This window comes from Blennius ocellaris, assembly GCF_963422515.1.
Source record: "Blennius ocellaris genome assembly, chromosome: 9".
Classification (NCBI taxonomy): Eukaryota; Metazoa; Chordata; class Actinopteri; order Blenniiformes; family Blenniidae; genus Blennius; species Blennius ocellaris.
The window spans coordinates 2046166-2073560 of record NC_137658.1 but is presented as its reverse complement, the minus strand read 5'-3'; the positions used below and the strand labels follow the sequence as shown (position 1 = coordinate 2073560).

The 27395-nt window shown below is 40.1% G+C and overlaps 1 protein-coding gene across 1 annotated transcript; it reads left to right on the top strand.

The window, feature by feature from the left end:
• The first annotated feature begins 5712 nt into the window (after window positions 1-5712).
• emx3 (empty spiracles homeobox 3) lies at window positions 5713-23017 on the top strand. The gene is given in 5 exon segments (XM_080502243.1): window positions 5713-5997; window positions 5999-6035; window positions 6038-6265; window positions 17354-17538; window positions 22565-23017. Coding segments are annotated over 5 exon segments (777 nt in total). The 5' UTR covers window positions 5713-5838; the 3' UTR covers window positions 22733-23017.
• The last annotated feature ends 4378 nt before the right edge of the window (window positions 23018-27395 follow it).

The following is a 27395-nucleotide window of genomic DNA, read 5'->3' as shown; positions in this document are numbered from 1 at the left end:
GTGTGTGTGTGTGTGTGTGTGTGTGTGTAGCCCTGAGGGCCCCGACACCTTTGACCTGTGGTTTACTCAGCGCTGATCTGTGTGAGCGGATGTTAAAGGGATCAGAGTGTCAGTGTGACGGAGCGAGACAAAACCTGAAGACACACACACACACACACACACACACACACACACACACACACACACACACACACACACACACACACACACACACACACACACACACAGGGTGTGCTTGGTTCACTCATGTTGTGGGGACTCCCCTCTCTCTACGGACAATGATCAGTGTGAAACGTGTGTGTGTGTGTGTGTGTGTGTGTGTGTGTGTGTGAGCTGTGGGTCAGAGCCTCTGCTGTCATGTCACACTGTTCCCATGACACCTGGCAGCACCTGGAATCACCTGAGGCGGCGGGGAGAGTGACGGCGAGGAAACGAGGAAGAAACAAAGGGAGACACGGAGGTGAGACACCGTCCCCCCCGTCCCCCCCCCCCCCCACCCTGTCCATCACACTGTGACCACTCACCCTCAGCCTCACACACACACACACACACACCTACACCTTCACCAACCTTCACCTTCACTGTTTCAAGTCTTTCTGTTTAATCCCTCAGATTATTCCTCCTCACTGATCCACTGATCGTTTCCTCTGTTTCTCACCTCTCTGGATTAAAACAAAACTTTCTTCCAGGTTTTTCACCATCAATCTGATATTTTTCCATCATGTCCAGTAAAGGTTTCTAATCTCTTAGATTATTATTTATTTAACCAATCTGGCCGTTTGGAGAAAATCTGGAGATTTTCTTGAATCAATAAAATTTTGGTTTTTTTCCCCAATTTTTTCCAGCATTTCTCAATTGTTAATAAAAATGTCTTCAATTTCCTCCACAGTTTGTCTCCTCGTCTCTCTCCACCTCTTTCAGGACGTTCTTTGTGAGACGCCGTTCGTCAACTTGTCCAGATTTGATTTGTCCTTTTATCAATTCCTCTCAGAATTCCTTGAGATTTGGAACACATTGAGTTTTTTTTTTTTTCACCTCAGGAACATGAACTCTGTTTTCCTTCAGATTAAAAAAAAAATTTTTTTAATTTTTTTTTTTAAATTTTATTAATTTCACCCACAATTGTTTTTCCAAATTGGACAAAATCCAGTCAAATTTCCGCAAGTCTGTGCTTTTCCAATGTGATTTCATGTTTGTTTGTTTTTTCCGCTCTGCCCCTTTTTCTGTCGGTTAAAAACCTGCGTGAGGACGATCGCAGGGACTGCAGACGTGTTTGATCGTCCTGCAGCTGCTCCGTCAGGCCCAATTAAACCGCGACCGTCCCACGAGACAAAGCCGAGGCCCCGGGAAGGTGACGTCCGGCGGCCGGACCGCCGCCGCTTCGCACGCCGCCCTCCTGCACATGTTGAAGCGCCGCCTCACGTGGACCGTGAAGAGGCCAGATTAAAAGTGGGGGTTAAAAAAGGGGGGGGGTAAAAAAAGGAAATTTGCAGTTATTTCCTGTTAATATCTTTCCTGTTGTCGGGCTCTAATGAGAGGAGTCGCCCCGTCACTTTCAAGAGGGCTTAGCAGCAGTTAGCCGGCTCCGGGCCGCCGGACAATAATCACACTTTAACTCAACAACACAAAGACTCACACCACTTAATTCCTCCTTTCAGGGCCGGACGATAAAACGCCAGAGGCAAAATTAATAGATGCTAATGGCCGCCTTCAATCAAAGCCGAGCGGGATCCAGATCTGCCAGTGATGCCTATTAATTAACATGTGGAGAGGAGGGGGGGGGTTGGAGGGGGGGGGTGGGGTCTTCACACTGAGGCAGGATGGGGCTCCGCCGTTCACACGGGCCTCTGCAGGGCAGCCCATTGAAGGCAGAGGCAGGGGGCCTTTGTGGAGCTGCCCGGGCCACAATTAGAGGCTCCTGAATGGACTGGCATTTGTCCTCCAGGTACCAAAGCTGCAGAGGGACGCGTCCCGACTGCACGGGTCAAAACACGACGGCCGAGAGGACGAGCGGCAGGGAGGACGCCTCGGTCCTGGAGTCCTGCTCGAGACTCAATGATGGTCCAGTCTGGGAGATAACCTGGTAATGTCTGAGGGACCAACTGGTAAAATCTGAGGGACCAACTGGTATTGTCTGAGGGACCAACTGGTAAAATCTGAGGGACCAACTGGTCATGTCTGAGGGACCAACTGGTAAAATCTGAGGGACCAACTAGTAATGTCTGAGGGACCAACTGGTAAAATCTGAGGGACCAACTAGTAATGTCTGAGGGACCAACTGGTAAAATCTGAGGGACCAACTGGTAAAATGTCAGGTACAAACTGGTAAAATTAGAGGGACCAACTAGGACAATCTGAAGGACCAACTGGTAAAATCTGAGGGACCAACTGGTAATGTCTGAGGGACCAACTGATAAAATGTCAGGTACAAACTGGTCAAATCTGAGGGGCCAACTGATAAAATGTCAGGTACAAACTGGTAAAATTAGAGGGACAAACTAGGACAATCTGAAGGACCAACTGGTCAAATGTCAGGTACAAACTGGTAAAGTCTGAGGGACCAACTGGTAAAATTAGAGGGACCAACTGGTAAAATGTCGGGTACAAACTGGTAAAGTCTGAGGGATCAACTGGTAAAGTCTGAGGGATCAACTGGTGAAATGTCAGGTTCAAACTGGTAAAATGTGAGGGACGAACTGGTAAAATATCGGGTACGAACTGGTAGAATTTGAGGTATAAACTGGTCAAATGTGAGGGACAAACTGATAAAATCTGAGGGAGCAACTGGTAAAATTAGAGGGACAAACTGATAAAATCTGAGGGACCAACTGGTAAAATTAGAGGGACAAACTGGTAAAATCTGTGGTGCAAACTGGTAAAATCTGAGGGATGAACTGGTAAAATGTGAGGAACAAACTGGTCAAATCTGAGGGATGAACTGGTCAAATCTGAGGAAACAACTGGTAAAATGTTATGGACAAACTGGGAAAATGTGAGGTATAAAGAGAGAGAGATGAATTATTTAATTTTTAAAATTCTAGATACAAATTGCTAAAATCTCAAGTGCAACCTGTCAAAAATCACAGGTGTAAACTAGTAAAAAAAAATTGAGATGCAAACTGATTAAAAAAAAAAATCTGCACAACATGACTGTAAAATATGAGAAACCAGTTTACAAAAATTAGGGAAATGTGTCGTCCAATCTAAGAAAATCTCCAAAACGGTCAAATCTGATTTATTATAACTGGAAAAAAAACTGAGGTACGAGATCAAAATACTCTTTTATGACCTGGTAATATTTAAAGTGGACGAGGTGTATTTGTGTTTATATACACATATTGTCTTGTGATCTTTTTCAGTTGTTTTTTTAAAGAACTTTCAATTTAGGATGTTAAAATCATTATTAAAAAAATATAGATAAGAAATATCAAATAAACTCAGAAGATTGGAAAATATTCCACGGCGCTGCTTCATCGGAGGAAACTCGTTTGTTTCTCATCGAATTGTTTTCTGTCTCAGTCGACTAACGAGAGCCGAGGACGTCTCCTCTGACCTTTGACCTCTGGGGTCACTGGTTTTGTCTTGCTGGTGTTTCCGCTGAAGCTCCTGTTGACTTTTGTTCATTTGATGGAGACTTTCAACTGATTTTCACACGTCAACATTATTGTTTCTTGCTACAGGAGCAGAGCGGCGTGAAGTGGTGAGCACTCTCAGCTCGCAGAGACGACGCCCCGGTTCGATTCCCAGATCGAGGAACGTTCAGTGCCGGGTTTGTGGGAATATTAAGAATATGTAAAATACCACAGAAAATGCAAAGAGAGAAAGAAAAAATAAAAAAGAGCCAGATGGGAAACTGAAAAGTAAGAATATGTAAACAAAGACATAAACTAGCCAAAAAAAGGATCTGAGGGACGAACTGGTAAAATATCAGGAACGAACTGGTAGAATTTGAGGAATGAACTGGTAAAATGTGAGGGACGAACTGGTAAAATCTGAAGGACAAACTGGTAAAATATCAGGGACAAACTGGTAGAATTTGAGGAATGAACTGGTAAAATGTGAGGGACGAACTGATAAAATCTGAAGGACAAACTGGTAAAATATCAGGGACAAACTGGTAAAATCTGAGGGAAAAATTGGTAAACTCTGAGGGACAAACTCGTACAATATCAGGTGCAAACTGGTAGAATCTGAGGTATAAACTGGTAAAATATCAGGTAGGAACTGGTAAAATATCAGGTGCAAACTGGTAAAATATCAGGTGCAAACTGGTAAAGTCTGAGGGACGAACTTGTAAAATATCAGGTGCAACTGGTAAAATATCAGGGACAAACTGGTAGAATCTGAGGTATAAACTGGTAGAATCTGATGGACGAACTGGTAAAATCTGAAGGACGAACTGGTAAAATATCCGGGACAAACTGGTAAACTCTGAGGGACAAACTGGTAAAATATCAGGTGCAAACTGGTAGAATCTGAGGTATAAACTGGTAAAATCTAAGGGACAAACTGGTAAAATAACAGGTACAAACTGGTCAAATCTGAAGGACGAACTGGTAGACAAAGACATAAACTAACCAAAAGAAGACATAAGACAGACAAAAACAACAAGAAAATGACACTGATGAACAATTTGTTCTGAATTTTGTTAAATGTGCAAGAAAGAGTCTTAAAGGAACTCAGAACAACAACATTAGACACCAACATGTTCAAAACAACAGAAACATAAAAATCAACTTGAAAAAGACACTAAAGACTCAGAATAATGTGAATTTAATACAAAAAAGTTCCGTGAAGATACCAAAGGAACAGAAATAGACATGTGATTAAAACCATATGAATTAAAACCACAAAGACAAAACAATTCAAATGACACAATCAAAACTAAAACTGATAAAAAAAAAGTTCAAAAAGGGACCAAAAGCAGCCAAAATAACATGAAAGCAGTTCCACACAAAACCAAAAGAGGAACCACAATAAAAAAATGTGTGAAAAAAAAATAAAGCTTAAAACAACAGACAAAAGAAACTACAACCTTTTATTAATGTCAAAAAACAAATAAATGAAAATGATCAAGCAAAGATGATAAAAAAAAAATGTAATAAAGAAATGAATGTGAAATTGTTTAATTCGGTTTTATTTCATGTAAATAATAATTGTATCTTGGTTTTTTTGGGTTTATTTGTGATTTTAAACAATCTGTCACATGATCCTCAGCCTCATCATACTTATTGTCATCATCATTTTAATCACCATCATCCTCATTTACTCCTCCTCCACCAAGTCTTCATCATCCTCATTCTCCTCTTCCTCATCACTGTCACTCTCCATCCTCCTCCTCCTCCGTCATCCATCAACAAAATGGCTCTCGGCGTCAGTGCGCATGCGCGGCGCACCTCTGGCGGAGGGCAGGTACGGTGCGCTCGTGCGGGTGACTGACAGACGCTCCCGGCTCGCGCTCTGATAGACTGCAGCATGCGGTGGCAGGAGGCGCGAGGAGACACCGCCTGATCCGAGCCCCGCATCCCCGCCGCCCCACGCCGCCACCCGGCCGCCCCGCGCGCGCACCCCGGAGCCTTCCAGGAGTTTTGTGGAGGTTTGTTTGTTTCGGTACCTGCAGGAGGCGAGAGCGGGAACAGGCACCGCCCCGACCCGCGCACAGGTGAGAGGCAGCCGGAGCTTCACGCCGGGATTTGGACGCTCTTTTTGGGGGAGAGTCATGGGGAGACCGGGAGTGTGAGGACCGGACTTCCAGGACGCAGCTCAGAGTGTCTTCATCCTCCTCCTCCTCCTCCTCCGGGTCCGGGTCCGGGTCCGAGCAGCTCCAGGTGCTCCACCATGTTCCAGCACAGCAGCAACAAGAAGTGCTTCACCATCGAGTCCCTGGTGGGGAAGGGGGCGAGCGGCCACAGCGGCCCCGGCGGAGGCGGCTCCTGCGGCGGGGACGAGCCCATCCGGCCCACGGCGCTCCGGTTCCAGGAGTCCCTGCACCCGGCTACCGCCGCCGCCGCCGCTGCCGCCGCCGCCGCCGCCGCCGGGGTGTTCGGCTCCTGCTTCCAGGGCGGCAGCGGGAGGACTTTGTTCCCGGCCGGGCCGGACATGGTGCTGCAGGAGCCCGGGACGCACGCGCCGGGGGGCCCCGGGGGACTGCCGCTGCACCCGCTGCAGATCCCCCCGCAGAGCTTCTTCAGCCCGCAGCACCGGGACGCGCTCAGCTTCTACCCCTGGGTGCTCCGGAGCCGCTACCTGGGACACCGCTTCCAAGGTGAGGCCGGTGGCGCGGCGGAGCGCAGCGGCCCGCGGGCAGTGCGCCCTGGGCCGGGTGTGAGCGCTGCTCTGCCGGGGGGGTGGAGGGGGGGAAAGTGTCTGTCTGCAGAGAGGCGAGATTATACATGAATTATAGAACATCGTTACTTTAAAGACCAGTTTGAACCGTTTCCTCAAAGGAAATTAAACATTATTTCAGTATGAATTCACTGGACAATTTATTCTGGTTTGTGTTGAATGATTCTAAAATCTCCACTTTTAATTCTGCTTCAGTTTGCAAACTTAAAAAAAAAAAAAAAAAAGTGATTTTGCAAGAGAAATAATTTAAGATGTTTTTGTTGTATTTTAATTCCCCCCCCCTCTCATATAGAAGCAGGATTCATTCTGATTTTTCTTTCACGCGTTAATATATTCAATTTAGTTATTTTGACGCACGCGCCCCATTTTAAACCATAATCGTGCTCACGTGTTTGAGCGTTGTTTTTTTTACTCTTTCCGATGAGATTCTGCAGCAAGAAACTTTATAAACTGATGTTTTCCTTCAGATTCGCAACAGAATCAGTGAATTAAATCATTCTGCTCAACTCATGTTGATTTCATGGGGAAAAAAAATGAAAATATGAAGAATTGACCTGCAGAAGCTCCTCTTCTTATCTCCACAGCAAAACTGAACCATGCATGTATCAAATAATAATAATAATAATAATAATAAAATTGTCAGTTTGATGTTTTCAGCTCATTTTTATGTTTTGTCTCAGATTAATCAGAAAGATGCAGCCGCGGCCTAAAATAAAAAAACAAAAAACAAAAGAGGTTTGTAGTTTTTCCTCCTTAAGAAACAATAAAATAAAACCCTTCTAAAATATATTTAAACAAGTAAACGAGTAAACCCGGAAATGTGTGTATTTTTAATATGGAGAAATGCAAATATTGGTTTATTGGAGGAAAGTGGCTCAGGGATCGTTGGTCCACTGTTTATACTTCAACATGTCATTAAACTGAGTACAAACAAATAGAAGGAGCTGCAGGACATAATAGGAATTTAATACGAACTCCAATAAACATTAGGATATTTAAAGAAGACACAGGTGCAGAAATTAAAGTTTAATTGTTACAAACAGCTGTTTATGAAGAGAAAAAACACAAATATACCATCAATTTATAGTATTTAGGAGGAAATTGAGGTAAAAATGAATCAGTGACAATAAAAATAAGAACAAAAAATTTATTTTAAGCATAAATTTCTACTTAAAAATAAAATTGAACAAGAAAACGTCTGGGAAGCAACGTTTCATTAATAATACTAATAATAATAATAATACGTTTCAGAAAATCTACATATTTATTTAAGAAATATACTTACAAAAATATAACTTTGAATTATGCTAAATATAATAATTTCTATAAATAAATTATTTAAACATACATTCATAGAATAATAATTCCTATCTGGTAAAAATAAAACAAATGACAGAAACCACTTTAAAGAAGCCAATACAATAATAATAATAATAATAATAATAATAATAATAATAATAATAATAATAATAATATAAATGAAGAGTTTTTGGAAACAACATTTAACAATTTGTATTTTTTCAAGTAAATTGTGAAGAAAATAATACGTTTTTTTGGTAAACAATTAAAAATACTGAAACCTGTTCTAATAAGACCAAAAGGTGCAGGCTGTTAATTGTAAATGTAAAGAAATGAATCATCAGTTTAACAAGTAAATAAAGCAATAGTCAAAACGAAAAATAAAAATAAATTGACAAAATAAAAGGATGATTAACTGAAAAAGGAAAATCAGAGCAGGACATAATTTAATATTGAGATTCAGAGAAAGAAAATGAAATATGAATATAATTGAATATGAACTATTAGTTTGTTCAGGTCGAAGGTGAAGATTCTTCATTTCAAAGTTTCAACAAAGTTCAGAGAAACTGATTTTAATTTTTCTATATAAAGTTAAATGTTATTGTTCTGTTCTTTCTTCATTTTTACACTTTATTAGATTTTACTTTATTATTATTATTATTATTATTATCAGTATTTTTTTTCATTTTCACATAATCTGAGCTCTGCTGCTGATTCTCTGCTTGTTTTGATTCTCACACAACTTTTAAATCTGATTATGTAAACACACACACACACACACACACACACACACACACACACACACACACACACACACACACACACACACACACACACACACACACACAGATTGTTTTGATTATGTTTTTAGTCAGTTAAATGATGTATTATTCTGTTATTTACACAGATAGAGAACAAACTCTTTAGGTGGTCAATCAGGAGATTATTTATTTATTTTAACTCTATTTATTTATTTCTAGCTCTTCACAGTCAAACTCCATCAGTTTCTGCTGAAACACCTTTACAGTCGTTTTGGACGAGAGCAGAAACAGTTTTTCCTCATTTTTCAATAGAAAACAACAAATCCCAAATATTTTCAGATTAAAGCAACGGAAGAGAAGAAAGAAATGAGATAAATACATTATTATTATCATTATTATTATATAGCGTCTCAAAAGGAGAATTCTTTTTACACATAATTGGAGAGAAAAGGTTTTAAGCTGAGTTATTTTGAAGTTTACATAGATATAAGGATCTTTGTCGATTATTTCTGCATGTTAAAGTGTCACATTTTGACAAATCAAGTTTTTTTTTAAAATATCCTTAACCGACCACACCTTATAAATCTATATTTCTATTTATTTAAGTGAGTTTCATGTTCGTTCGTGTTAAATAAATACACTTTTAGCAGCAAGAGGCCGATTCAGTAACTCAGTGTAACAGAATGTATTTATGCTTTTATTAATAAACATCTTTAATTAAAGAAACATGGTGTTTCTTGGTCTTGTCAGATTAGAGCAGGTTTGTGTTTAATCCACAAGACGCTTAAATCATTTCTGGTTGATAATGATGTCACTCACTTATTTATAACTCAGTCTCTTTTAAGTTGGTTGATTTCAATCTTAAAGCAAAACTAATGTTTAAAGTCAAACTTTTCTTCATCCTGACGCGTCGATTCTGCTGCTTTTCTCTGACCAGCAGGTCAAACCGTCAACAAAAGGTTGTTTTCAAACGAGATCTGGAGAAGATATTGGTGAAAAAAAGATAAATGTTCAGTGTTTTTCTGCTTAATTTCTGCTCTTTAAGGTAAATTATTTAATTCAACACTCTTTTCCTCCAGTAAAAATCAATATCAACCTTTTAAAAACGTCAATTTCACTTCAGCCACGTTACTAAATACTGATAAATAATGAATAATAGTCGACGGTGTCGAGGTAATAAAATATACGTCACATGTTCACAGATACAACTGAATTATTGACGATCGGTGGAGAAAATTGATAAAATATTTACAGGTTGAATAATGAAGGAGTGAATTATTGTTTAAAAACTATTAGTTAAACAACATGTCTTTAGGTTTTTCAGGTCGAATCTGCTTTTCTGTGACTCGCCGTTAAAAACTTTGTGTTCCGTCGTGATAAAATGGGACTTTGGACGTGAGACGGATTAAATTCAGAGTTTTAGTCACGTGAATGAATAGTTGAGTTCTAATTCTGTTTCTACCGGTGCTTTTCTACATATTTCAACATAAACGTTTCTATATATATATATATTTATATTTTATATATAAACGTCGGTCCAGCGACTCACTCATTGTGGACTGTTTTTCTCTAATTTAATTGAAAAACAAAGAAGAAATAATAAAACAGACAATATTTCTGTCAAATCATCAGATTAGATGTTTTCGATGTTTTTTTTCCTCTGATACATTTCTGGATTTTTATGTTTAATGGATTTAATGACTTTCTGAAAGACTGAAGAATAAAAAGCTGAAGGTTTGGGGAAGCAGGTTTTCAGCTGATGATGATGATGATGATGATGATGATGGTGATGATGGTGATGATGTTGATGATGATGGTGATGATGATGAGGGAGATTATTTTCTGTGGTGTTTTCAGCAGCGAGTCTGTTTCACCTCAGTCGTTCACCACATTTCTACTTTCACTCATTACTGAAGCATCTAATTACTGGTAAAAGTAACTTGTGGATTACTTTTACTCTTTCACAATGAGTACGATTACGTTCCTCAGATTGGTAATTCCTACATTCTCTCTGGTGACTGAAGCGACTCCACATGTGGCCTTAAAGTTACTTTACAAAGGTAAATTACTTTAATAGTTACTGATTTGGTGAAGTTACTTTAATGTGTATTTGCCGATTGTCTACGTCTGTTATTGTAGTAGCAGCTGAGGAAGATGCTCTATAATCTGATGTTAGAGGAGGAAGATGCTCTATAATCTGATGTTAGAGGAGGCAGATGCTCTATAATCTGATGTTAGAGGAGGAAGATGCTCTATAATCTGGCGTTAGAGGAGGAAGATGCTCTATAATCTTATGTTAGAGGAAGATGCTCTATAATCTTATGTTAGAGGAGGAATATGCTCTATAATCTGATGTTGGAGGAGGAAGATGCTCTATAATCTAATGTTGGAGGAGGAAGATGCTATATAATCTGGTGTTAGAGGAGGAAGATGCTCTATAATCTGATGTTAGAGGAAGTAGAGGAGGAAGATGCTCTATAATCTGGATTAGAGGAGGAAGATGCTCTATAATCTGATGTTAGAGGAAGTAGAGGAGGAAGATGCTCTATAATCTGGATTAGAGGAGGACGATGCTCTATAATGTGATGTTAGAGGAAGTAGAGGAGGAAGATGCTCTATAATCTGATGTAAGAGGAGAGTGAATATGAATCCACATTGTTGACAGCTAATGCTAATGCTAATGCTACCATAACATTAAAACAGGTCATCGGCTACTTTACCAAGTAATTAATTCCCTTTAATTCACAGTAACTAGTAAAGTAACTTCATCGTCTTCAAACTGTAACTTGTAACTGTAATCTAGTCGTTGTGACTTGATGTTGACTCGGATTCTGAACCGATTCAATGTTTGAGGTGTTTTGAGCCACTTTTAGTTTTTCTCTTCAGTTGAGTTGAGAGCAGCTCTGAGTTTGTTCAGTTGGTTTGGTTCTGATTGTAGAAGTTTAGATTATTGAGAATCAATATAAGAAGCTGCTTTGAGTGTAAAACCAGTTTATAATCTGAAACACCGAGACGCAGTGTAAACCAGTGTAAAACCAGTTTATAATCTGAAACACTGAGACACTGTAAACCAGTGTAAAACCAGTGTAAACCAGTTTATAATCTGAAACACTGAGACACTGTAAACCAGTTTAAACCAGTGTAAACCAGTTTATAATCTGAAACCCCGAGACGCAGTGTAAACCAGTGTAAACCAGTTTCTAATCTGAAACACCGAGACGCAGTGTTAAACTATTGTTACGACTCAAGGCTTTTAGATTTGATGGTAAAATTGGTCACAGCTTCTTCACGTTGTTCAACTATAGTTCTATAGATATAATATCTAGTACAGTACATAAGCAGGTAATTAGATAAATATAGATTTATGTTATAGTTTCTTATTTACCGCCACCTTTTTGGCATAAATGAACCTATAACATGACAACATTCTGCAACTATATATGAATAGAATCATATGGAAGAATGTTTATAATATTTATAATATTATAATATTTATTTTTCTCTAACCTGATATTCAGGCTGTTTCTCCTCGTTTGGGTGAATTTATACATAAACCAGTGACGACTCGCCACAAACGATTCCTAAAAAAAAGGATAAACTTTGTGTCTCCAGTGGGTTTTTTCCCAGGACTCTGATTGGCTGTCGTGGCTTCATGCTCCTCGTTACACTGCCCCCTGCTGGTCTGGCCGCTCACAGCAGCTCTGAACCGGCTGGATATGATCTTAGAGTCGTTATTTTTATTTTGTTTGTTGCCAGTGGACCGTTTTTTTTGTTGGGTTTTGTGGAACTTTATGATCCATGAGGATGTTTTTCTGTGTTTGAGGTTTTGTTTTTTTTCCGGGAGGTTTGTTTCGATTGATCCTACTTCTGTTTCTATACTGGAACATTTTGTAGTTCAATGAATCCACGTTCATATTTTATAGCAGTTTTCACACTTTGTGTTGGATTCAGTTATTTTTGGGGCCTTGATTATTGTATTTTATAGTTATTTTAGTCATTTTGAGATGTTATTGTAGTTTCTGACTCAGCAGTTTTTAGTGATCATGAGAATCTGATGTTTCAGTCATTAAACCTCTTTTGGCTCATTTTTTTAAATTTTATTGCCCCTTTTTATGTCTCTTTTGTTTTTTATAAATTTTTATAGAAGCAGTTTAGCTCTTCATGAAGAATTGCTGTCTTTTAATTTGAACGACTTTTTTCAGCATTTTTGACATTATTGTTCTTTATAGTGTTTTGCAGGTTTTTGTTAAATTTTATTTAATTTTTTTTACATTTTTTGGTCATTTTCTGTTTTTTTATAGTTATTTTTATTTTGACATTTTTCAATGTGTCTCTGTAATTTGCAGTGATTCTGAATTTTGATGGCTCCTCGTAGAGATTTTTGAGAATTTATCGTGTTTTTTTGTGAGACTGAGACTTTTAGGTCGTTTTTTTTCTAGAAAACAGTTTTATGTGTTTTATTTATTTTGTTGTTTTAATGTCATTTAATTTGGATCCTGTTTGTGAACATTTAGGGTGAATTTATTTGGCTCTTTGCACATTTCTTTATAGTTTTGTATTTTCACGAGCTTCTCTTTGACTCTTTGCAGCAATTTTTTTTTCTATTTTATAATTATATATTATATTATAATTCTATTGTTGCTTTAAGTAGACTAGAGATACTTGATTACTCGCAGGAGTAAATTTCTGAAATTCTTGTTCTTTGCGGCACTTTTGAATGATATTTTCTCTTCAGCTTTTATATGTATTTAGTATTTATATATAATCTTATTGCTGCTCATTTTTTGCGTCTCTTTTCTTTCTTTTCATGTTTTATTGATGCAGTTTTCACAGTTTTTTTTGTCACTGTTTCGTCGGTTGACTCAGCGGCGGTTTAACGTTATGACACTTTTAAAAACTTGGAATGAAAGATTTGATTTCTTAACGTTGACGTACAGTGACGTGTTGCACAAGGTGAAAACGGATAAAACAGACTGAAATCTTCTTAAAAGTTCTTTGAAATCTAACAGATTTTTAGACACGGTGACCAGAAATACTTTTGAAACACAAACAGCAAACAAGAGAAACACTGGAACATTTTTTTTTTTTTAGATCATTTCTCAGTCGCTTTTTCAAAGGAAATCTGGTTTATTTGGAACGTTTTTTTGGGCAGCGGTCGTTTTTTGTTGTTGTTTTTTTAACAAACATTTTTCCACTTCGCCGTCCAATCAGCTTAATTTACATCCAAATCTCTTTTTCTTATATTTTGTGCACTAACCTGACCAGTTCTCACTAGATATAGTTTAAAACACTCAAAGTTTCTCATGAGTTTGCATTGAAAAATGATCCGACACTGAGATTAAACAGAAACTTTGTAATCTGCTTAAATATTTAACATGAAATGAACTGAAATGTCAAAATTATTGAGTTAAATGTTAATTATTGGTATCAGAGTCTGTTTATACCGTGACACCATCCGAATCTTTCATTTGCATTCAAAATGTGCCGAATACCATTGATTTAATGATTATTTCTGATAACTATAAATTAGCCAATTAGATATTTTCATTTAAGAATAATACTTTTCTCACTTTTCCTGTATTTTAAAAAATTCGTATGTTCTATTTTATTGCCCATATTGTGATTTTATTAAATCTGTGAAAAGCGTTTTATAAAGAAACTTTACTTACTTACGTATGTACTTAGCGCAAACCTGCTGACAGAATGCATTTTTACTTTTTAACACAAACAACCAAATTCCTGGATTAAATGTCAAATCCTATTTGATGTCACTTTTTTTTTTTTTTTTTCTCGATGCTAATTTCTTACAGCGACGTTTGACCTTTGCGGTTTCCGTGATTATGTTTCTCAATCCTCCAATTCCAGATCGTCTTCGCATTATTTTACACGTAAGATCTTTACGTCTGTAAAGTTTGGACTAGCCAGCTAGCCTTAAACGGCTAGCCTTAAAAGCCTCAATGACCTTTGATCTCCGGAGCGCCGCTAAACTTCACAGTTGCTACATCAAAGTTTCCGTCACCTGCCGTCACAAACATCTGCCAACCGAAACGCTCGCCAGCTGCCGCTCCCGCCGACCACTTTGCATATGAAAGTGGCGTCCCAGACGCTAACGTTGGCTAAAAGGCGTGCGAACGCGAGGTCGTCTTTGTCTCCCGCGCCGCCCAAAACCCGCTCTTTTTGCGTGGCGCGCCGCCGCCACCAGGTTCTTTTCAGTCGCCTCGCTCAACTTTGTCTTTATGTAAAAGATGCGGAAAAATTTCCGTGCGATTTCAATGAGCGGTGACGTCGGAGGCGAGGAGAAAGAAACAGCGCCGCTCGCGTTTCTGCACCCGCGCGTGTCTGATAAGCAAATGAGCGTCGCCGCGGCGACGAGTCGATCGCGCCGCAGGAAAATGAGCCGAAGCGAAGCGAAAAAATGCGTTAATCCGCCGCTTTTAATAACCGCAGTCATGAAAAACAGCGGCGCGGCTCTTCGGACACGATCAGGTCATCAGAGCGCCAACATGGCGACATAAAGCGGCGTCGCGTTCTGTGAAGCGCGACGCTGCTTTATGTCGCTATGTTGGCGCTCAGCTAGCAGCTAGCAAAATTTCCCTCCGCAGTCATAAAAGAAACGTGTTAAACAAACAGTGCACACACACACACACACACACACACACACACACACACACACACACACACACACACAACCACACACAATTTCGAATTTCTTTTAGTTTTGTTCTATTTTTTCTTACTATATTTTATTAAAGAACATATTTTTTCTTTCTACATTTCTCCATTATATTATCTTCCGTTGCATTAAAGCAAAAAAAAAAGTGAAATTTGATTCTGTTAAAAAAAACTAAACAATTTTGTTTGTTTAGTTGACGTGAACAAAAACAAAAACGAAAATTTCTTTACTAGTCGTTTCAGTTTTATTTTACATTTTGAGACACAAATTCGCAGTTAGAATAATAAAATCTATTAAACTGTCGGAGTATCTCATCATATAATAGTATAACGTAATGAATATGAAATAATGTAATTAGTATATTAAAAGTATAACAAAAAACTCACATTGTCACCTCAGTAAAAAATAGATAGACGAGAAGTGTCAAAACGATTCAAAACTAAAAAAAACACCAGAAACGATGTCAAATATGAAGAAAAGTCAAATATTCCATTTTCAGTATTTGCTCTGAAAACTGGATTATTTTGACAGATTATTTCTCAAGAGAAACACAGTAAATACAATATTCTTCAAGTGTCTCAGAATACTCAGAGTACTGTCGACTTAAAAAGTATGTATTTCCATTTGTGGGCTGGTTTTGTGGAACGGCGACGACAAGATTAAACAAAGTATGAATATAACGCGATTAAAAAAAAAAAGTACCAAAGATATATCTTTGAAAAATATACAAATGAAGAAGAAGAATGTAAATCTGGCTGATTTTAATGGCGCTTGATCATTTTGTTTGTTTTGATTTATTCTGTTTTCACAAATAGCTCCAGTGGAATAGTTTTGTTTTGTCGTCGTTTGTTTTGTTCGTTTGTTTTTGTACTGCCTGTTTAGTTAGACTTGGCTTCTTCCTGTCTCTTCCAACGACTTCTATATTGAATTTTTTTAATTTTATTTTCATTTCCCATTGTTTCATCTAATTTTAATTGTTCCTTCGTCTCGCAACACATAAATAAATCAGTACAATTGTTCTGAAAAGTATCAAATGATCAAAAACAAGTGCAATTATGTCACATTTTTCTATGTTTTTCTTACTTTTTTGTTGTTGTTTTGTTTTTCTGTGCTGCTCGGGTGTCGTTTCCGGTGTTTGCTTGAATGTACTCGAGTATTCCTGCAGTATTTTGCTGACCTCGTAAAAAAACCTGCAGATGTGAGCAGCTGCTGGCTGACTTTCATCCCCCCATCATAACACCCCCCCCCCAGCATTCACTGGGACATTTCCCATCATGCATCAGACCGAGGGCACATCTGTAAATAACCGATAAAACTCAGTTTATCTTTTGACGTGAATCCTGGTAATCTGACGGATTAATGCTGGATTACTTCATACCATAACAGTTGATTTCTGTTAAACTCCACAGGATTAAATGGATAATCCAGGATTAAATAATCTGCTCAGTTCTAATCCTTCATCTACGACTGTTTCCACTACGTCTCATTTTATCGGTTTAATTAACCTCAGTTAACGCGAGTCAAATATTCATGTTTTCATTTGTTCGTCATGCACACGAAGCGCTTGACGGAAGAGAGAGAATAGAAGACGGCTGAAGAGAAAGAAAGAGTGAGAGAAGCAGCGAGGGAGTGTCGGAGGTGAAGAGCGGTTCAGTTATCTGAGGAGTTCAGCGTTTCTGATTTACATGTTCAGAGTCTCGCTGGAGGAAAAAACATCTCTGTGGTTTGACTGCAGATCCTCAGCATGCAAATACACACACACACACACACACACACACACACACACACACACACACACACACACACACACACACACACACACACACACACACACACACACACACACACACGGTTTCATAACAGATAATTTTCTCCTCAGTTTAGACAAACCGCGAGATAAGAAATAAAACGACTCATAAACAACCAACAAATGGATTTAAAAAAATAAAGAAGTTCAGACGTTTGTTCAAAACTAATAAAACTGATATTTTACAGAATGGTTAAATTAATGGAAAAACAAGTCAGTTCACCCAAAACAAAGTGAGCGAAGGAATGAAACAAGAGACAAACAGTTTCCCCGCCGGAGCAGAAAGGAGTCTGAGGATTCCCTCGTTCGTTTTATCGATGGTTTGAAACGTCTTCGCCCTGATCTTTGTCTCTCAGGCGCCACGTCGCCGCCTGCAGGCGCAACTCGGGGCGAAACACTTCATCCTGATGGGTTGTTGAGAAGAAGCAAAGTCAAACTCTCTCTCTTCCTCTCTCTCCCTCCGTCCAGGTGAGGACAGCAGCCCGGAGAACCTCCTCCTCCACGGCCCGTTCTCCAGGAAACCCAAACGAATCCGCACGGCGTTCTCGCCGTCTCAGCTGCTGCGCCTGGAGCGCGCCTTCGAGAAGAACCACTACGTGGTCGGAGCGGAGAGGAAGCAGCTGGCCAGCGGCTTGTGTCTGACCGAGACGCAGGTAGGCATCATGGGGGGGGGGGGGGGTCACTGCTGTTTAGCGTCGGCCCACCTTGTTGTCCTCACAGTTACTGTTTCACCAAACTCTTGTTCACTGCTAGAGAACCTCAGTAATCTGGATTACTTCTTATTCCCCCATGACGCAGAATGAAGGAACGTCAGCAGAAGCTTTTATGTGACGTTAACCTCAGGCTGGGATTTCAACCTCAGACCTTGTTGCTGCCTTGCTCAGTGTTCTGTTAGTGTTATGTTGGGATTTGAACCTCAGACTCAGTAACTGCCTTGCTCAGGATGTTTGGTTGGAATTTGAACCTCAGAACTTGTTGCTGCCTTGCTCAGCGTTATGTTGGTGTTATGTTGGGATTTGAACCTCAGAACTTGTTGCTGCCTTGCTCAGGAAGTTTGGTTGGAATTCTGGACCCGAAACTTGGTTGCTGCCTTGCTTAGTGTTATGTTGGTATTTGAACCTCAGACTCAGTAACTGCCTTGCTCAGGATGTTTGGTGGGATTTGAACCTCAGACCTTGTTGCTGCCTTGCTCAGCGTTATGTTGGTGTTATGTTGGGATTTGAACCTCAGACCTTGTTGCTGCCTTGCTCAGCGTTATGTTGGTGTTATGTTGGGATTTGAACCTCAGACCTTGTTGCTGCCTTGCTCAGCGTTATGTTGGTGTTATGTTGGGATTTGAACCTCAGACCTTGTTGCTGCCTAACTCAGTGTTATGTTGGGATTTGAACCTCAGACTCAGTAACTGCCTTGCTCAGGATGTTTGGTTGTGATTTTGAACCCAAGACTTTGTTGCTGCCTTGCTCAGTGTTATGTTGGGATTTGAACCTCAGACTCAGACTCAGTAACTGCCTTGCTCAGGATGTTTGGTGGGATTTGAACCTCAGACTCAGTAACTGCCTTGCTCAGGATGTTTGTTGGGATTTGAACCTCAGACTCAGTTGCTGCCTTGCTCATTGTCTGGTTGGGTTTTGAACCTCAGACCTGGTAGCCCCTCCCCCCTCAGCTCTCTGGCTGTTACTCAGCAGTTTGCGTCGTCGTGACGACGCCCTGAGTCACCCTGAGAGAGACATCCATCATCACCATCATCATCATCATCATCTTCATCATCACATCACACAAAGATGATTCACGTCTTCAACTGTCACAAAAACTTCTAGAACAAAGAAGTTACAAACGTAAATTAAACTTTAGTTTCACAGTTTTAACAACAACAACAACAACAACAACAACAACAACAAGTCGTCAACATTAAACTTTGCATTTCTAAAAAAAGCGTCACTGTTGAACTTGTATTGTTGGTTTTCCTTCAATGAAACGACAATAAAGTTACAGCCGTAATTATTCAGCCACAAATTAAGTTAATTGTAACAACTGGTTTATAACAACATCTTAACGTTTACAACCAATAAAACCTTTAGTCACGTTGTTTAGTGATTTTATTGTAAATAAATAATGTTGGCGTCATAAACGTCTTTATTAATTTGACTGTTAGAATAAACGTCTTCAAGAAGTTTTACTGTGAAACTAATAATCTAGAAAAACTTTTAATTATTATTTTTTCCTCAAATTCTCCTCAAACGTGTATGAAAATATTTACATTTACTTTAAAACGACGTAAACAGAACGAGGCTCATTATTCATTACAATTATTCAGTTTCACAGTCGATCTGTAGAAACAAGTTATTTTTCATGTTTTCATTAATTCTTTGTCTGTAAACTTTAATATTTGAGTTGAAACCTGCTCAGATCAACTTTATTTTATAAATCACAGTTTAATAAAATAAAGTTACATTTAAAGCACCGACATGAGCTCTGATAGCAGTATAATGATATTTAAAGCTTTTACATTGTAAAAAGCATTTTTTTTGTTTATTTCTTGAGTTTTTATTTGTGTATTCATTTACTTATACGTTATTTATTTTATTTATTAAGTCTTTCTTTATTCATTAGTTATGTATTTTATTATTTCTTTATTCATTTATTAGTTGTTTATCATTTATTTATTTGTTATTTATTTAGTTTATTTATTAATTCTTTCTTTCTTTATTAATTATTTATTTTTTATTCATTTATGAGTTGTTTATCATTTATTTATTTGTTATTTATTATTTATTTTATTTATTGTTTCTTTCTATATTTATTTATTAGTTGTTTATTTATTTATTTATGTATTTATTAGGGACCACGTACAGAAAACATGAATCTTAAAGAAATAAAAGCACCAGTTTATCCATTGCGAGTTTCCATCTGCAGTACAAGTATAACGTACTTTAAAAAGGTATAACATGAGCAATAACCATTCAAATTTAACTCCTCTTTTATAAATAAATATTTTTATTATTATTTTTATTATTAAAAGTGTTAAAGAACACATCATAAATATAAACCACAATAAAATAACATTGTTATTAACATTAATACGTATAATTTATAGTAAATAGTTTAACTGAAGGAGTTAAAAATACTGTGATTTTTATTAAAATAAGACGTTTTCAATGACTTTTAAAGGACAGGAGGAGCAGTGATTGATGGTTGGAGGCCGGTTCTCCGGTTCTCCGGTTCTCCAGAATAGTTTCTCTCGAGTTTGATTCTTCTCTTTTCCGTTGGAAACGATCCTGATGAACGTTAAACCGTCACCTCGGGCGGATTCAGCTGCTCGACGGCGAGTTTTAACAGCTCGCCGTGTCTCAGTCATGTTTTACCAGCGCCGAGCGTCAAACCACCGGCGGGTTCTAGACACGTTCATCACAGGAACCTCCTGACAGGAGAGCTGCAGGGAGCGGGAGATTTATGGGAGAAGGAAAAAAAAAAGAACAGAAAAGAAAAGAGCGGCAGGTTGGTTCAGTTACGCCGTGTTCTGGGAAAATGAGGATGAACTCATTTTATTTTGACAGTCACCGTAATCTGCCTGTCCACTTCCATTGTTTTGTGGTCTGCTGCATGTGTGTGTGTGTGTGTGTGTGTGTGTGTGTGTGTGGTTTCATTACAAAAACCAACCACAGCATCCGCTAGTGGTCCAACATGAAACCTACATTGTTCTCAGCAGTTTTCAAAACGTTGCCTTGTAAACGCGACACTTTAATGAAACGACGTTCGCTCATTTGTTTCCACTTGAAATGCCGTCGTTCAGTCGGCGTCTCAATCTCAACGCCAGTAAAAGTGAGTTTTAAATCAAACCACCGAAACGTTTTCAGTTCGTCGTTCCTCAAAAACGACTGACGACGTGAAGAAAGGAACTGACGTCGCTGCAGCAAGGCCCCCGGTGGACACTTTGGGAATTACAGTTACTGTTATTGAAAAATTGTAGGAACTTCCTTTGTTGTTGTTTTGGCTGAAGACTTTGATCTCCGCCTTCCTCCTCCTGCAGTCGTAGTACCTTCCTCCTCCTCCTGCAGTCATAGTACCCTCCTCCTCCACCTGCAGTCGTAGTACCTTCCTACACCTGCAGTCGTAGTACCTTCCTCCTCCACCTGCAGTCGTAGTACCTTCCTACACCTGCAGTCGTAGTACCTTCCTACACCTGCAGTCGTAGTACCTTCCTCCTCCACCTGCAGTCGTAGTACCTTCCTCCTCCTCAACCTGCAGTAGTAGTACCTTCCTCCTCCTCCTGCAGTCGTAGTACCTTCCTCCACCTTCAGTCGTAGTGCCCTCCTCCTCCTCCTGCAGTCGTAGTACCTTCCTCCTCCTCCTGCAGTCATAGTACCCTCCTCCTCCACCTGCAGTCGTAGTACCTTCCTACACCTGCAGTCGTAGTACCTTCCTCCTCCACCTGCAGTCGTAGTACCTTCCTCCTCCTCAACCTGCAGTAGTAGTACCTTCCTCCTCCTCCTGCAGTCGTAGTACCTTCCTCCACCTTCAGTCGTAGTGCCCTCCTCCTCCTCCTGCAGTCGTAGTACCTTCCTCCTCCTCCTGCAGTCATAGTACCCTCCTCCTCCACCTGCAGTCGTAGTACCTTCCTACACCTGCAGTCGTAGTACCTTCCTCCTCCACCTGCAGTCGTAGTACCTTCCTACACCTGCAGTCGTAGTACCTTCCTCCTCCACCTGCAGTCGTAGTACCTTCCTCCTCCTCAACCTGCAGTAGTAGTACCTTCCTCCTCCTCCTGCAGTCGTAGTACCTTCCTCCACCTTCAGTCGTAGTGCCCTCCTCCTCCTCCTGCAGTCGTAGTACCTTCCTCCTCCTCCTGCAGTCATAGTACCCTCCTCCTCCACCTGCAGTCGTAGTACCTTCCTACACCTGCAGTCGTAGTACCTTCCTCCTCCACCTGCAGTCGTAGTACCTTCCTACACCTGCAGTCGTAGTACCTTCCTCCTCCACCTGCAGTCGTAGTACCTTCCTCCTCCTCAACCTGCAGTAGTAGTACCTTCCTCCTCCTCCTGCAGTCGTAGTACCTTCCTCCACCTTCAGTCGTAGTGCCCTCCTCCTCCTCCTGCAGTCGTAGTACCTTCCTCCTCCTCCTGCAGTCATAGTACCCTCCTCCTCCACCTGCAGTCGTAGTACCTTCCTACACCTGCAGTCGTAGTACCTTCCTCCTCCACCTGCAGTCGTAGTACCTTCCTACACCTGCAGTCGTAGTACCTTCCTCCTCCTCCTGCAGTCGTAGTACCTTCCTCCACCTTCAGTCGTAGTGCCCTCCTCCTCCACCTTCAGTCATAGTACCTTCCTCCTCCACCTGCAGTCGTAGTACGCTCCTCCTCCACCTTCAGTCGTAGTACCTTCCTCCTCCACCTGCAGTCGTAGTACCTTCCTCCTCCACCTGCAGTTGTAGCACCATCCTCCACCACCTTCAGTCGTAGTACCCTCCTCCCCTACCTGCAGTCGTAGTACCCTCCTCCACCTGCAGTCGTAGTACCCTCCTCCTCTTGCAGTCGTAGTACCCTCCTCCTCCACCTGCAGTCGTAGTACCTTCCTCCTCCTCCTGAAACTCCTTAAGCCAAACACAAATAGTTTTCAGTTATTCTGTATACTGACCTGTGTGTGTGTGTGTGTGTGTGTGTGTGTGTGTGTGTGCGTGTGCAGGTGAAGGTGTGGTTCCAGAACCGCCGGACGAAGCACAAGCGTCAGAAGTTGGAGGAAGAGTCTCCGGAGGCGCAGCAGAAGAGGAAGGGCAGCCAGCACGTCAGCCGCTGGCGCGCCGCCACGCAGCAGAGCGGCGGCGAGGACGTGGACGTCCTCAGCGAGGACTGACGGACACACGGACACACGCCACGCCACGCCACGCGACAGGACGCTTGATGGCGTCTGCAGGACTCTGCGGCGGGAATGAAAAACAAACAAAAACAAACCAAATGGAGGAAACGGGACGGCGGCGTCACTCGCGGCCTCCAGACACTCCAGTTCCTCGCCAAACGCTTCACGAAGGTCAAATCCCGGCTGAACGAGTCGCCTGCTGGACGAAACCATCCGAAGGTGTAAAAACAACATTTTTTATTTTTTTTTTTTAGAATGAAACTGTTTTAAAAAGTCACTGGAGAAAAAAAAAAGTCAATAAACGAAGACTTTAAGGGAAGTTCTTCACATTTCAGCCACGAAAAAGGCGAAATACAAAGTGGAACTAAAAAAAACCAGCTCACAAAGACGCGTCGAAACGATTCAGCTGCAAAGTTTTATTTACATGTTTGTACACGTTTGTGTCATAATTGCAGGTTTTCTAATATTATTTGGCTTATTTATAGTTGTTTGGTTTTGTTTTGTTTTTTCAAGCCTTCTTTTCTACTTTCAACTTTTATCTGAGACGAAATTTTTTTTTTTTTAAATTTTCAGCAGGTTTTTTCAGGTTTTCCAGCTTTTATCACCAGATGAACGATTTCGGCAGGAAGTTTCCTCAAACTTTACACATGTTTAATTCTTCCCCAGACTGAAGGTATGAAGGAGGAACATTCAGATTAGATGGAGAAATATGGAATTATAGATTATTTAAAAACAAAAAACAACGTTTTTATGACGTAATTGGCCCCCGTGATGGAGGGGATCTAACACACACACACACACACACACACACACACACTGAGCGTTCTGATGGGCAGGCGACGGAGGTCTGGTTGAAGAAGACGACGCCACTTCCTGTCTCTGACGACTGACGGAGCGTTGACAGGCAGCGCAAAAGACAAGAAAAGTCCAAACGTGGTCGTCGCAGCTGTTGACTGATTTCAGCCCAACGGAGGATTTTTAGTGCCAAACGGCGGCGGCGGCGGCGTCCTGATAAAGAGAAGAAGAAAAAAAACAAGAGGATTTAAAAAGTGTGAGGAGAAGCTGCCGGGCTGAAGGTTTCTGAGCGTCTGTCTGCAGCAGACGGCCGCCGCTCGCAGGGAAATCTGCAGAACTGAACAACATCACGGGAAAAATAACAACAACAAGGTCCGTCCAGCAGGAGGAGGAAGAGGAGGAGGAGGAGGAGGAAGAGGAGGAGGGTTGCTCCTCTGACCCTCAAAGAGAAAATCCATTTCTGGCCTTTAGAAACATCAGTCAGTGAGGTTTTTCACATTAAAAGCTCAGGAAAACAGAACGACGAAGACGAAGGTCCGTCAGTCTGAATCCAGATCAGAAACATTTTCTCCTCAGACTTTACCGTTTGTTCACTAACGTGCAGGAAATAAAACATCAAGGCTCCAAAGACGTGATCAAAGAGGTCGATTTTTCTGATTTTTAACTTTCGATCTGTATAATCGTGTTTAAAACGTGATTGAACTGAAACACTACGTAGTTAAAAATGTCGTCATGTTGGGCTGAAATTAACAAAGTAAGAAACGTCCACCAACCAGACGGAGACGAGAAACAGACAAAAGAGATCAAAGTGAAACGACGGTGAATGAAGATCTGCTGACTCGGCGTTTTTCAGTGACGTGATTTTTTTTGTTGTTTTGGTTTGTTTTCCATCTAAATTGCTTCTGAATCAACGATCAAAACACGTTTGGCTGAACCTCACTGGCTGATGATGGAGCGAACAGGCCAGCTGCCCCTCCCCCGCTGGGCGAAACGCAAACATCCACAAACTTTACACATCTGGGGGGAAAAAAAACAAAAAAACATCTACAAGTTCATTATTGTCAACAAATCTCATTTAAACCAACAGATTTCATCTCCTGAAAACACAACTCCTCCCACTCCGTCATGATTGGAGGATTGATGTGGGATTATTTAAACGCTGCGGATGGATCAACGTCTGCTTTGGTGGTTTTAATCACCTTGTTTGTCACAATAACAATGTACAGCGTCTGGAGCTTTTTAACGTCTGAATTTTATTCTTGTTTTTAATTTTGTAATTAGAAAAATCAAGCTTTCAGCTATTTAAAACATTTCATTTGAGAACTGAGAAAACCGAATTATTTTAAGAAGATTTTATAATAGGATTTCCGATTATGTTCAGGTTGATGTAAAACAATCTTTTTAATTATTATTATTATTATGATTGGCCAACAACAAAGTGCCCTTTTTAAAATGCATATTTTGGCTGAATAGAAAACAGTCACTTAAAAACTCCACAATAAAAGCTTGGTCCAGGTAGAATTTTTTTAAAGTGGCGGATGGATACACACCATGTCAGGAGGTCATTTGGGATTGTTTTGTTTTTGTTTTGTTTTGTTAATTTAAAGATTTGTTGACAATATTGAACTTTAATCTTGAAATTTTAAAAAAGAAGGTATTTTTGACTCAGAAAATCTGCAGCTTCGTTTCATTCTGCTGGGAATTTTTCTTTTTTTTGTCTTTACAAGGGAAAATGTAGGTATTTATGTAAAAAAAATAGGATTTGAAAAAGTATTCCATGCATCTGACGTGCATATAATGAATAATAATAATAATAATAACAATGTGTGGACTTTCCTGTTTGTCTGTTTGTTTGTTTCTCATCAGTTCATCTGTTTGTTTCTTCTTGGACAGATTTACCTCATCATCTCCTTATGTAGCACTTCTTCTTCTTCTTCTCCTTCTTAGATCTATTTTTTCATCGTTTTCAGGATCCAATGCACTAACTGTACCACTGGAAAAAAAACAAAAACGATTTGTACTTTCTGTGTTCAGAATTGAAAAAAATATCAATAAAACAACAGAAATATTCAAGAATGGCTCTTTATTCCCCCTCCGTTGAATGTTTCTTCAATGTTACCTCCCGTGTTTCCTTAATGTTTCCTCAATATGTCCTCCCATTTTTCTTCAATGTTTCCTCCAATGTTACTTCCAGTGTTTCCTCAATATTTCCTCCAGTGTTTCCTCAATGTTTCCTCAATATTTCCTCCAGTGTTTCCTCAATGTTTCCTCAATATTTCCTCCAGTGTTTCCTCAATGTTTCCTCCAATATTTCCTCCAATGTTTCCTTAATGTTTCCTGGAGCGTCCGGCTCCTCTACAGAACCGTCCAGGTCCAGGATTCGTCTGAACAAACAACAACATGAACCAATAAACACAACAGATTCTTTTATTCTTTATCTTTCAATCTTTTCTTCTGCAGGAGAAAAACAGTTTGTTTCTTCTTGTTCAGCTGTTTTTCTCTCCTGACCGCTCAGTGAAACATTAAATTAATCACCACAATTAGCTGATGTCTCACACAGAAAAATATAAACAATATTATATATAATAAAGATTTGAACATAATGGAAACGAAGCAGGTGGTTTTCATCGTCGACTCAGGCGAAGACGATCTGAGGAACGTCGTGTTTCATTTGTTCAACAGACGATTTCTGTATATTTGTCTGTCGTTAATAGACTTTATTAAAATCTTTGTCTGACGCTGATTCGGCCGTGTCGGAACACGAACGCCTCATGTTCCATTATTTGTCTGAAAGAAACAAACTAATTCTATCTAATCAGCTTCAGGACTTTTTGTGTCATTTATGATCATTAGTTCTCGTCACTGCGGTTAAGGAAACCTGTTCTCTGGAGACGGTTGATGAGTCTGTCATTAAATAAATTAACCTTTAGTGGGACTGAAGCCAATTAAAACAAGTGGGTTTTATACTTTTGTTCTCCAGTTTTCAATCCATATGTGATTGTAAAAAGAGCGTTTAAGAAGTTTAAGGTCTCATATGGCTACAGATCATAAATAAAAGATGAGTGAACACGATTCAACACGTGGATTTGAGGAATTTAGCAATTTTTCATACAAATCGTTGTGGTTTTTATTTATATTGACTGGTGTTTTACCCCGAAGGTCGTCTGATTCAAAACGTCTTCCAGGTGAACTCAATCTGGTCAAACTGTGTATTCTACTGAAAATATTTTTTTTTTTCTTTTCCATTGTTTCATCTAGTTTTAATTGCTCACTTTGTTTGAAATAAATAAATAAATAAATAAACAAAATGTTTGTTTTTAGCAGATTTCAGGTTGTAAACAGGAACAATGACAGCTTATTGACCCGACAGGAGGCAGAAGAAGAACGATTGAGCCGTAGAATCGTCTTTAAACGAGTCAGAGAGTAAATGTGTTATTTTTCTACAGCGACGTAAAAGTGGTGTTTGTTTTCCCCCCCGAACGCCTCGTTTGCCTCCAAATCCGCCTCCTCGGCTTCACTCGCTCCGATAATTGAATTTAATAAGGGCCGATTGGTGCGTTGGTCCGGCGCCCCCCCCCCCAGAAGCCCCAGCGTCGCCAGGAGGTAAAAAAGAAGTGATAATTTGTTTCTGTCGGTCGTGCACCTACACGCATCCCACCATCTGTTATTTCATTCCGAGCCTCCCGATGTGAATATTGAAAGATTTCCATGGCAACAGCAGCAACATACAGCCAGGTAGCATCCGGGAGGGGGGTGGGGGTGGGGGTGGAGGGTGGAGGTGGGGGGGGGGGGGTGTTGGGTGGGGGTGGGGGCTTTTCCTCACAGTTTGGTTTCCGGCGGGTTAAAAGTGACGTCAGAGTGTGAA